This window comes from Fukomys damarensis, unplaced genomic scaffold (assembly GCF_012274545.1).
Source record: "Fukomys damarensis isolate Sample0158 unplaced genomic scaffold, DMR_v1.0_HiC HiC_scaffold_20, whole genome shotgun sequence".
Taxonomy (NCBI): domain Eukaryota; kingdom Metazoa; phylum Chordata; class Mammalia; order Rodentia; family Bathyergidae; genus Fukomys; species Fukomys damarensis.
In genome coordinates this window covers 29,969,972-29,983,285 of record NW_022900932.1, presented here as the reverse complement: position 1 = coordinate 29,983,285, position 13,314 = coordinate 29,969,972, and the positions used below count along the sequence as shown (strand labels likewise).

Sequence of the window (13,314 nt, the reverse complement as noted above, 5' to 3'; positions counted from 1 at the left end):
TGTTTTTTAAATTTTTTTTTTTTTTTTTTTTGCCACTTAGTTATTTTATTGGTATAATTTCTGAGCTCTTCCTCCTCCTTTCTTTTGTTATTCTGGTATTTTTTTGGTATTTTTTGAAAATATTTTTAAGAATTATTTATCTTATAATCACTAAATGCTTTAAAGTATTCTCCAAAAGCAGAATACCTTCCTGTATTTCCAAGGTTACACTGAATTAAGTTTCTTATGTGCTGCTGAAGCTAGTACAAACTGAATTACATTTAAAAATCAAAATGCTTAACGGATACAAATTAAGATTAAGATTTCAGAAGGTTTAAAATTACCAATTTTTAACATCTTGTACTAAAGACTTTTTAATTTTACTTTAAGGACTATGGAATTTCTGTAACAGTCTTATAAATTAGAAGGAGTCTAATGTCAGTCTTTATAGTTTTAGAAAGCTAAATTTCCTAAAATGCAATACATCAATTTCAATACGACCACTGTTTAATTATCATGTCTCTTGCTTTAATGTGACCTATCTTCTAGTTTGTGTGTGTTTCAATTTTGCTGCCAGAAGCGTGTGAGCGCTTCGTGACCTCTTCCTCAGTCTTTCCTACCAGCTGCAATAATAGGTCTATGTTATGAGGGTCCACATGAACTATTACAGAAATTGTGAGAGCAGTGCTTATAAATACTTCCATATTCACAGTTTTGAGCTTTCTGTTTACTTCTAGTTTTCTATTATCTTAGTTCTACAGCCCTATAACTTGCATATCTTTACTCTTGTAACTATGTTTTCATCGATTTTTGAGTACTTTAATTAAATATTTCATGAATAATATCTTTAAAGAAAAAATAACTTAATTGTAGCTGACTCTACTTAAAGAGTACTTTGCAAAAAAATTACTTTGATGGAAAAATATATCTTATCTGTTTCTTCTGAAAGTTGTGTCTCAAAATGACAATTTTTTTCAGAAACCAAAGATAAATTGATAGAAATTGAGCATTTTAGATGGAGATTATCTTATTAAGAAATCTATATGGTTTCTCATTGGATCAAGTTTTTAAATACCTAAAAGAACTAGATTTGTTCTTTCACCTCATACATCAAGAAATAATACATTATTTCCACATAGAGCAATCGAGTCACGTTGAAAATGGACGTTTCACATACAGAGCACTCACATGTAATTGGCAAGGGTGGCAACAATATTAAAAAAGTGATGGAAGAAACAGGATGCCACATCCACTTTCCAGATTCCAACAGAAATAACCAAGCAGAAAAAAGCAACCAGGTGAGTTGTCTTTTCACAGGAACTTTTATGGATTGAAGCACAGCCTTAACTTTCAGAATAATATCTTTTTTGAGAGATGAGAACAAAATGTTATCATTGAAATGACACTCAGTATGGATTGTGTGACTCCCTGCGGGGAGACGGTGGTGCTGTACTTCTGTGAGGATGACCTATGAGTAGGGCCTACACTTGATCTCTGCGTGGTTGGTGGGAAGCAGGAAGAGTGTGATGCTCATCAAATAAAGCTCTTATGTGAAGCCAAGAGAGTCTGTCGAGCATGCAAGGGCCGGGGAGCTTGCCTAGAGCAGGAGGCTGGCCAGGGCCTCCACTCTGTCTGCAGAGACAACACCTGTCTCCTGTAGGCAGCACCAGATCCCCTTCCTAGAGGGAGCTTCCTCACCTGCCTGAATTATGTCCCTCTCTATTCAGGTTTTCTAGTTCTTTTGTTTGGAAGTCAGCTGTCTACATGCAAGCACTTGAAGAACTGATAGTACTATTTGTGTTATTTGGAAATGTTCTCTCTGAATCATAAGACTAGAAATTGTCAGCCACAAAGATGACATTTCTGAACAAGTACTAATGGTGATAGTGGGGTGTATGCATAAAGGACGAGACAGCCGTGCTACAAGGCAAGGGCATTAATAAAAATATCTAACAATTGCTATGTCATGACCATCAGCCTTAAGCAGTGTTCTGGTGTTCCTGCAGCCCCACCCAGTGTGACACCCATGTTTGAATCAGTGGACATAGGAAGACTAGGGAATCCCAGGAGAAGAGTGGAGAAAAGTGGGTTTTGGGACAGTGATTGTTTGCCTGCTGGTATGAAAGCAGTTCAGTGTTTGAGAGCCTAGTGCAGTGATAGTGAACGTTTTAGAGTTTTCAGTGATACAAACAGCCCACTGTGGCACGTGTGCTATAGGTCCACCACCACTGGCCTAGTGCAACCATGTGATTGCTAGGTACTGGCATGTAGAGTTTAAATAGAGGGGATAAAAATATCAGAACAAGACTAATGATAAAGAGGGAATGAAGACCTCATGGAAAATATGCGAACTGTGGAGCTTCAGTCCAAGGTACGGTATGGATGATCAGATCTCATGAAAATGCAAATTTTGGCTAAGCAGGTCTGCATAGGGGCCTGAAAACCTGTATTTTTAATGAGCTCCTAAATAATACTAATTTGATTTTATTTATCCCTGGACCACACTTTGAGTAATAAGAACGTAGATAACTGGAAAAGCAGATGTGAGTGTCATTTCTAACTATATTTTCTTACTTTTGCAGGTATCTATAGCAGGACAACCAGCAGGAGTAGAATCTGCCCGAGTTAGAATTCGGGTAACTATTGATTACTTCAATAATATAAACTGATGTTGTAATATGTCAAGGACAAAAACCATATGATCCTCTTGATAAATGCAAAACAAGCATTTGACAAAATTCAACACCCATTCATGATAAAAAAAACTCTGCAACAAATTGGAATAGATGGTCTATATCTCAACTTAATAAAGGCTATCTGTGAAAAACCAACAGCCAACATCATATTAAATGGCCAAAAACTGAAAACCTTCATGTTAAAATCAGGAACAAGATAAGGATGCCCACTATCACTGCTCCTCTTCAATATAGTTCTGGAAACATTAGCCACAGCAATTAGACCAGAGAAAGAAATTAAAGCAATAAAGATAGGAAAGGAAGACGTTAAACTGTCATTATTTGCTGACAATATGATACTGTACATTGAAGACCCAAAAAACTCCACCAAAAGACTCCTAGACTTCATTGACACTTTTAGCAGAGTAGCTGGATACAAGGTCAACACTAAAAAACCAATAGCCTTCTCTACACAAATAACAGACTCACTGAAAGAGAAATTAGGGAAACAGTTCCTTTCACAATAGCATCCCCAAAAATGAAGTATCTAGGAATCAATCTAATGAAAGAAGCAAAAGACCTCTACACTGAAAACTGCATTATCAAGCTTTAACATATTATACTTTTATCATTTTATAACCAGTATCTTCAAAAAGTAGACAATAGTAGTGAAAATTGTTTTCATGTTCATTCCGGCAAGCATTATCTAAATCTTACTGTATGGATTTTATTGTCAGCATTAAAAATGAGGTACTATGTTACTTTTAAATTTCTTTCTATTGAAACCTTTTTTCAGAGACGGTGGATTTCATCTTACTCAGTTTCTTTGATGATTTTTAAATGGTCAGTAGCAGCTTGAGGAAAAATGCTACAGACGGTGTGAGTCTGAGCCCTCAAGTTTTGTAAAATCCTCCTGTTTAAGAAAACTTTATATGGTCTACCTAAGCTAAAAGTTTACCTTAAAAGCAATTTGGGCTATAAATTCATCTTCAGAAAAGAGCAGATGAACTATACACATCTCTAAATGTACAATGCTTTATAATCTGCTTGAAGTTCTTATAATTTTATTTTAGGAGCTGCTTCCTTTGGTGCTGATGTTTGAGTTACCAATTGCTGGAATTCTTCAACCAGTTCCCGATCCTAGTTCCCCCTCTATTCAGCACATATCCCAGACATACAACATTTCAGTGTCATTTAAACAGCGTTCCCGAATGTATGGTGCTACTGTCATAGTACGAGGGTCTCAGAATAACACTAGTGCTGTAAAGGTAAGTGACCTGACATCCCAAGTGTACAAATCATGGAAATTGTGTTCTTAAGGAATGTTAGACTAATTTCTTTTATTTTCTAATTTCCTTTCATATTCTTTTGGATTATAGAATATACTGTATTTTTCTGTTGCTGTTAGAAGTGTGGTAGACTTTTTGCCTAGATATGGACAGTTGTATTTTATAGGACTATTTCTTCCCACCCTTTTCTGTTAGGAAGGAACGGCCATGCTGTTAGAACATCTTGCTGGGAGCTTAGCATCCGCTATTCCTGTGAGCACGCAGCTGGACATCGCAGCTCAGCATCATCTCTTTATGATGGGGCGAAATGGGAGCAATATGAAGCATATCATGCAGAGAACAGGTGCTCAGATCCACTTTCCCGATCCCAGTAACCCACAGAAGAAATCCACCGTCTACCTCCAGGGCACCATTGAGTCTGTCTGTCTTGCCAGGCAATATCTCATGGTAAGGTTATTGAAATTAGGGTTACAATTTTTATTGAACTTCTTTGAGTACATTATGCATTGTGGCCTTCACTGTACTAATGTAGTATTTAAGAAAGTACTTTAGAAGCCTCACTAATAGGAAAGTTTGTTGCTAAAAGAAAGTAAACTGGAAGAATAAAGTTCATAATGTTGCAACAGCTTTAATATCTTGTGTTTTTTTTAATTTAGTCTAAAAACACAAGAGGTTACAATGAAATAATTTTCTGTGTCCTGTGGCATGGATTGAAAATAATTCTTATTTTTTATCCGATATGTTGTACTAATGTGCAATTTGCACTTAACAAAAAAGTTTCCATTTAAACAGGAAAGTATAGATACTGATTAAATTTCATCCTCAAAAATGTCTTTTTTTTTGAGTTTATTGGTACATTTAGGGATACAGTACAGTTTCAAAAATGTCTTTTTGTGGCTTGAAATATTTGTGTATTTCATAAGCTTCTGATTTAATTAAATTAATACAATTTAAGCCATAAGTATTTGTATTACACATTGAAAAAAACAGATTTATAGTTTAATGCTGCTTCTGATTTATAATATTTCTTTCCTTCCTATGTTCAATTAAAACCCCAGTGTGTAGGTTTAAATATATATAATAACAAAATGGATGAGCATATTGCTGGGCTTACAGATATTCTTATTAAAAACTATATTCCCTTGTTCAGTGTTCAACCTTCAGTGACATTTAAATCAGCATCCAGTGTGACCTTTGCTATTATTAACTTGCAGAATTCATTTTGGAGAAACTTTCAGAAATTTGTACTGTTGATTCCATTCTGGCAGATGAAAGTTTGTTCTCTAATCATGAAGGATTGTAATATAATTTTAAGAAATTTATTTTTGGTGAATGTTTTCTTTTTGGGGCAATTTATTAGGCTATGTCTAGTATACTACCATTTAGGTAGCATATACATATCTATGAATTGTTAGAATAACTTCATATTTTCATAAGTACTTTAGATGTAATTTTTTAGTAAGTTTGAGTAAACTTTCTTCAGCATTCTGACCAGCTATGGATTCACATTCATACTGTGATCCCATCTGCCAAAAGTACAAATGAGACATAATATTACACAATATTACATTAAAAGGCTTTTCCTATATTTTAATCACCTTTTCATTTAGTACTGTCTCTAGAAAAAAATCACTCTTATCTACGAGTGAAATGGCACATAATATTTTAATGTGCTTAACATTAACTTCTCATAGATGAGTATGAACTCAAACAGCCAGTGGTTGACATACATCTGAGTAGGATCCTGCACATAAGAAAGCATGTTTTATGTGTTTCTTGTACTCAGTAGATTAGGGGCAGGAAGAAAGCATCAGAGAAAAAAAAATCTACCTAAACTCTGCAGTGCTAATAAGAGATGTAGGCCAAGGAAGGGAGAGTAGCAAGAGTTCACTTCTGGAATGAGTTATAGCTTGAGCTGCTTTAGAAGGGAAATGGGACTTGGGTTGGTGAGGAAGCCTCTGATTAACTGAGACAATATAGGATCCCTTTAAAAAATAGTGAAAAACTGCACTGGCTCAAAAGAATGGGCAGGCTTACCAACATACAGATATGTGTGGGACAAGCAAGGCTGTGCCAAAATGGAAAGTGTTTTTTAAAATGCCCTTTAAATGCAAGTCTTTGTTACCTTGATGTGGTTGAGAATCTCATTTCTACCATCACCAGTAAGACAAGTCCAAGAATTGAGGACTTTTTCAAGGTGAAGAGAATAAAAATATACGGGTCCCAAACCAAAAATTTAAGATACATAATTTCTTCTTAAATATTATTTCCACACAGCCCTTCAAGCTATGTGAAGGTATATAACTGAACTTTAATACTTTGTTTTGCTCTTTAAATCTGTAAAATGCTGCATTATTTGTATGGATGGTCAATTAGCAAGTGTTGAAATGATTAAATCCTATGTCTCTATTGTGACTTTTTCCAGGGTTGTCTTCCTCTTGTGTTGATGTTTGATATGAAGGAAGAAATTGAAGTAGATCCACAGTTCATTGCTCAGTTGATGGAACAGCTGGATGTCTTTATCAGTATTAAACCAAAGCCAAAACAGCCAAGCAAGGTTGGTTCAGAACCTGGACCCAGAGAGTTATGTATCATGCCATGTTCTCTGCAGTTTTATTTTATATATATGTGTATTTGTATGTACATGAAACTATTACTCTAATATATAATGTCATTATATATCAATTATATATAGTTAATTATATCAATATACTTTTGTAACAGAATTCATTATCGTTTTCCTTATATCTTTGTTGGTTTTAGAGTCTGTTTTTAGTAAATTAATTTTTCTCTACGTGTAAAAGACAGAAAACTTTTTTTCCTCAATTTGAAATCTGGTAGCTTTAAGCTTTTTTTTTGTTACCAGTGAGTCGATAAAGTTAACTTGTGTGCTATGTGTGACGTGTGTGTGTGTGTGTGTGTGTGTGTGTGTGTGTGTATGAGTTGTGTATCCAGTGCGATCAAAACTATATGTAAAGTGTTTACTGTATCCCAGCCACTGAGGTCACCTTAGGATTTAAAGAACAGTTGCCATTCTTTTTAAGAAAGATTTTAATGCCTTCTTTGAACCTCTCCTCCAAGATAGTACAAAATTTCAATAATTACATGTACAGTAAAAGTTTAGTGGTATAAATCTGATGGTAAATGCTAGTGAGAACATGAGGGAAGAGGAATGTTCTCAGATTAAGATTATAGAAATTGACGTAGCCACTGTGAAGAGCAACTTGGGACCGTCTTATTACACTGAGAATATTGATTCCCTATTTGTAGTCATTCTACTGTTAGTTACACACACTGAAGACATCTTTCCACCAGGGAAATAGCAAGAATGGTGCTGAATGGAAAAATGAAACTGCATGATAGCACCTACTAAATGGTAGCACTTATGTGTATATATAAAGCACTGTCTGGTAGGATGCATACGAATTTCAAGGAGGGAAAATTGACTTAGGAAATAAATAAGGGGCATACTCAGTTTCTTTGGCAAAACTCAAAAACTAAAAAATCAGCCCTTATTACAGCTGTTAAATACATAGATGGTATATTTACCTTGGTTTTCTATGTTTAAAAAATTTTCAAGATAAAAGAATTTGTAATGTAGCCATGTTACGTTTATGGAAAACTTAGGAGAAAAAAAATTCCTGAACCAAGTTGAAATCTCTAATGTGCTATGATAAGACACCAAACAGTTGTGGCTTCCAGTTTTAAAATTTCTAAACTATAAACCTGTTATATACCCTATATAATGGCTTATGAATTATATATAATATTATATATGTGTAAATAATGTTATTTACTATCCACCTGAAGAAAAAACAAACCTTCTAAAGAAAAGAAAATCCTGATTCTAATGAACTTGTAATGAGTTTAAAGTTAGAGAAGAAAATGTATTGTGAAGCTTTATGCTTGGCTAATCTATACATGCCCAGGCTAAATGATGAATACAGAAGAGATGTTTGAGTATTTATCCATGTAAAAATAGACAAGGACAAGAAAACTCTTAATTCAGTAAGAAATAGCAGATGTCAGGGACAAATTCTAGATAGGAAGTCCAAACCCATGCAGCATTGCTGGGCTACTTAATTATGCCTAGCTAGCCAGATTCTGGTTACCCCTTTAACTGGTTTCTCAGCACAGATTTTCTTTATTTTCCATTGGAAGCTTATTCCCTTATGTTCCTGTGTTCAATTTACTATATGAATTCATAGAAGGAATGAAGATTCATTGTTCAGATTTTCCTTGTTACTCTAAGCTTTGCTTTAGCTGTGCCATCAGTGAGAAATAGTGGTATCTTAAAGTCTTTTGGTTAGCTCATAGACCGTAAATGTCAAATGTAAGTGACTGTTACTCTGTCATCTGTAAATGATAACACCTTGGATTTGGTTCACAGAGGGGAGGTGAGAGGGCTTACAGTAAAGGCAAGACCTGTGGAGAGAGACCTAAGTTCTGGTCCTCTTCTGCCTTCCTGCAGGTGTGTCATACCCTTAATTAAATCTCTTAGCTTCCTGAATATGAATAATGACTCCCATTCCATCAGGTTTTGGTGTCATGGTGAGTAGAACATAAGACACATGTAAAAATGGTGACTAACACTTTGCAGTTTTAACAGGAGTAAATTTCAGAAATGAGTGGTTAGAATTTGCAACTTATTTAAAGCAGCATTAATATATCCCCCAAGTGGCATTCTTATTTGCATTTGCATTTTCCACCCACCTCTTCCCCAGCATTCATTGTAGACTACTTGCATGTCACTTTTTTTTTTCCCATTATGTGTTTTCATAGTCTGTGATTGTGAAAAGTGTTGAGAGAAATGCCTTAAATATGTATGAAGCAAGGAAATGTCTCCTCGGACTTGAAAGCAGTGGGGTTACCGTAGCAACCAGTCCAACCCCAGCATCATGCCCTGCCGGCCTGGCATGTCCCAGCCTGGATATCTTAGCTTCTGCAGGCCTCGGACTCACTGGACTAGGTATACAATTTATTATTACAGTGCTTCTCAGTCACTGGGGATGCTTATCTAGTCCCCTGTTACATTTCTTTCTACCGTTTGGGTCTGCATTTAAATGCTGTTTGTTTTTTCTCCAAGCCCTAAAATCAGGTAAAAAGCAACAAAATTTGAATCTTTCTATTCTCTTTTGTTTCATTTTGCTTTTTTCTTTTGTTAAACTCTGTGGATTTTGGTTACCCAGATTCTTCTTGTGTTGGCATAAATAATCAAGGTCTGACTGTTTTATTTTCATTGGCTGTGTTTGTTCTTCTAAATTAAGAATGCCATTGAGGTTGAAGTGAGCAGGCTGACTATAATTTATGTGTTTGTTCTCTGTGGCGTTTGCAATATTGCCATCAGTCCCTAGAGATAAAGATTATCCAGTTTGCTTTCAGAAAGTAATTGCAAATCTGTATGAGGGGTGGGAAGAGGAGAGGGAAAACAATCAGAGCGCACCCCCAGTGTTTAGATTTGCCAAGCCTAGGCGCAAAGGAAGCCTGGCCTGCAGCCACAAGGAAAGCAAATGAGCCTATATTCATATGTAAAGCAAAGAACAGAAAAATGAAGGAACGATTTCATCTTAGGATTTTTGTTTGTTAAGAAAGCACAGTGAGCCACCATTAGTCGTGATGATGTCTACGGCTTCATCTGTGGTCTGCCACTTCATAGGCTGGAGTTTGCTGCTCCTTTACAGGTAGATTAGGTTCATCGCTTTCTTGCACATTTCTCAACTACCTTTATGTAAAAAGCACATGCAGTAAGCCAGCAAATCACTCTTTCTCATTCAGTGCTGAGTTGAGACAGAACACTCTTTAAAATTTACTTTTTCTAATACCGGTTTTTGCTTTTAAAAATGTACTATGATTATAGTATGATTAAGACTCCAAATAGCCATTCCTAGAACCTGATTCAATAAAAAAAGTTTAATTTCTTGGTCCCTAATCTACCAAATTATCCCTGTCACAGGGACCTGAAGAGAGTCATAGTAAGATAGTAGTACCTATGAGCCAGGAGATGCCAACCAGGTAACTTAGCAGAAGCCTAGGTCATCTTGCACAAGTGAGAAAAACATGAGTGAAGATACAGAGTCCTGAACTTTAAAAATGTTTCCATGGCTGTACCTATACTGTAATACTGAATGTTTTATGTGTATTCCTGGAAACATGAATACAAATGCACAGTTTACTTTAGAACATATTTAAATGCCTGAAGAAAAATTTCATTGCTTAAATCAAGCATTGAATTCTTCCAGCAGGAAACAAAAAGAAATTATTTTTCTGAAGGATGTTTCATTATTGGGATGGAGCCAAAATAATTCACATATAGCTTCTGACATATAAAAATGATTTCTGGTAGCTATCTACAAAGAGACCATGTGAAACCCACTGTACAACAGGAAAGTGTTCCCTAGTCACCACTAAATATGAGTGGTTTGAAAAGCATTTGTTTGGAAGCACGTGACATCTTAGACAGGAAAATGAAAATGAGTGTTGACTTGAGCAGAATTTTGCCATTTGGCCGCTTGATGGGAATGCAAAGTACCTGGTGGTACTCAGTGAGCCCGACTGCTGTCTGGGTTGGGCACATCTGTCTTTCCTTTTCACATGGCATCTTTCTGTGGGTGAGCTGCTTTCTGTGTTGGAGTTGTATAAAGCAGTGTTTCTTGTGAATTTTTGAAAGAAAAATTGTCACCCATATTTTAAAATTAGAAACTATCAGATTATATTGATATGCATTCCAACTGGCAATATTGGTGCTACCTTTCTTTTAAAATCTTGAGTTCATACGTATTGACCTTGTACTTCTTCACCACAGGTTTGTTGGGGCCCACCACCTTATCGCTGAACACATCAACAACCCCAAACTCACTCTTGAACGCTCTGAATAGCTCAGTCAGTCCTTTGCAAAGTCCAAGTTCTGGCACCCCGAGCCCTACCTTATGGGCACCACCACTTGCTAATACTTCAAGTGCCACAGGTCAGTATCATTTAAGTATAATCAAAGGCATGTATTCTTAGATGTTACTGTTTTTTAAATAAAATTTACAAATGATTCAATTTCTTAGAGAAAAATTTTGGTTGAAGGCATACTCTGGTCAAACAGAAATTCTGCAGTGTGTAGATTAATTAAAATGTACTACAAAGCAGTGACTTTTTCATACACGTGAAATTCAGTCTCAAATGTGATGAGAGGTTAGGAAGAATGTGATGTGCAGGGAACGGTGGTAAAGGTACACATTTATAGACCTGGGAATCAAACTAGGCTCTACTTAGCCCAGCTTGCTTGCTAGCCATGTGCTCAGGTTAAATGTAGCTCATTTCTTCATTTGTGCAGCGAGGGACTTTCATTAAATATTCTTTATGGTGTTGTAGTAATGTTAAACCTGTTACAGAGAGATACCAAAATTGAATTTTCTTCTGAATTTGCAGCCCCCAAACTGATATTTTTATTGTTAGTAGTAATAACTTGTTACTGCTAAGATTAATATCTGTCTTCATGAACCATTTCCATAGGTTTTTCTGCTATTCCACACCTTATGATTCCATCTACTGCCCAAGCCACATTAACCAATATTTTGTTGTCTGGCGTGCCCACCTATGGGCACACAGCTCCATCTCCCCCTCCTGGCTTGACTCCTGTTGATGTCCATGTCAACAGTATGCAGACGGAAGGCAAAAAAATCTCTGCTTCTTTAAATGGACACTCACAGGTAATGCCCCCCTGATCCATGCTGTTGTTGAGAGATAAGCCACTTGTAACATTTTTCAGTTTTTACCAGAAATAAAATTTAAATTGTAAAATTATGACCATATCTCTGTGTTATTTTCTATTATTTTAGTCTCCAAATATAAAATATGGTGTAATATCCACTACATCACTTGGAGAAAAAGTGCTGAGTGCAAATCATGGTGATCCATCCATCCAGATGACTGGGACAGAGCAGGCTTCTAAATCAAGCCCTGCAGAAGGTCAGGAACTATAATTTTCCTCCTGAATGTCAGTCTGATTTGTTACTTGGATAAGGGGGTTGTGGAGAGTCTGCCTGGGGATATTGAGTAGGTTTTGCTAGCTAAATGTGGCTCATCCTACCTCAATAATGTGCAAAGACAGTATCTTGAATGAAATTCCAAAGATGTGAAAAATTAAAAAGCCATTTCCATAAAACATTACTTTCCCATCACGCTGGACCTTCCTAAAGTATTTATATATATGTATATTATATACTTATTCTGTCTTATATATATATTCTTTTACCCCCAATGTATATTTTTTTAATGATTTCTTTACCTCTGACATTCTTCATTACTAAAAATTACGAGGGTCTTCTCTTCACATTGAGTTTTGTTTTGGCTTGTATTTGTTGAGGTTTACTCTTTGCAGCTAAAAGCTGTTCTTCTTGGGTGAGGGTGATAATGTCTCTGCAGAGTTGGGTTCTGTTTTCATTGTTGTTGTTGTTGTTGTTGTTGTTGTTTTCCATTACAGATAATTGTCAACTGCAAGGTGTGTTGTTTATATGCCCCCTTTTTTTCTTCTCCCTTGCAGGGTGTAATGATGCTTTTGTTGAAGTAGGTATGCCTCGAAGTCCTTCCCATTCTGGAAATGCTGGTGACTTGAAACAAATGATGTGTCCTTCCAAAGTCTCCTGTGCCAAGAGGCAGACAGTAGAACTATTGCAGGGCACAAAAAACTCACACTTACAGTATGTATTTAAATCCTAAAAGCCTTGATTCTTTAAAAGGAAATGTATAGCAGGGAAAATTTGTTTTAAATTCATCTAGTACTCTTCAGCTCAAGGCAAGTTAGCGCTCATCCGTGGGCTTTTCCACTTCTCTTCATGATTATCCTTTTTTTCTATTAAATAATCTGGTGCTCTATGGCGAAAGGTTTTGCTTCTGTCCAATCCATCCACTTGATTTCCTCTCCTCTGTTAGTGTTCTATAAATCTTTACAGAATATCTTTATGCAAAGATTAGTATATGTAGTATTTCCTCCTCTTTTACACTAAAGACAATTTGCTTTATAAACTCTGCTCTTGTTCAGTTCTGCATTGTTTTTCTTCACATGGCAGTGATACCCAAATTAACATTTCTGTAGTACAAATTAGAGACATGCCTCTATTGAACCATTTGAAGCATACACTCTTTTCTTTCATCCTTGAGCTTGTGTGAGACTTTCATCTGTCTCCCATCTGGATAGAGCTGCAGCTTGCAGAGTGGTCTCCTGCCACAAGGCGCTCTTCAGCTTCATCTCTGTATTTTTTTTTTTTTTTTTTTTTTTTTTTTGCCCTCTAGTAATTTTTTGAAAACTTGAATCTAATCTGGTCACATTTTGGTTAACAAGCACCAGGGATCTGCATCATCTGATTCCTTTCCTTATGCTCTTC

The 13,314-nt window shown here is 36.0% G+C and overlaps 1 protein-coding gene across 7 annotated transcripts in view; it reads left to right on the top strand.

The window, feature by feature from the left end:
• Bicc1 (BicC family RNA binding protein 1) overlaps positions 1-13,314 on the top strand; it is a 294,638-nt gene that overhangs the window by 258,222 nt on the left and 23,102 nt on the right. For all 7 annotated transcript variants that reach the window (XM_010603147.3, XM_010603161.3, XM_010603144.3 and 4 more), the window contains 10 exons: positions 1,119-1,277; positions 2,562-2,615; positions 3,728-3,922; positions 4,139-4,390; positions 6,369-6,500; positions 8,726-8,912; positions 10,746-10,907; positions 11,444-11,640; positions 11,770-11,899; positions 12,474-12,630. In XM_010603147.3, the coding sequence (XP_010601449.1) occupies positions 1,119-1,277; positions 2,562-2,615; positions 3,728-3,922; positions 4,139-4,390; positions 6,369-6,500; positions 8,726-8,912; positions 10,746-10,907; positions 11,444-11,640; positions 11,770-11,899; positions 12,474-12,630 (1,625 nt within the window). The remainder of the gene's footprint in view (positions 1-1,118; positions 1,278-2,561; positions 2,616-3,727; positions 3,923-4,138; positions 4,391-6,368; positions 6,501-8,725; positions 8,913-10,745; positions 10,908-11,443; positions 11,641-11,769; positions 11,900-12,473; positions 12,631-13,314) is intronic.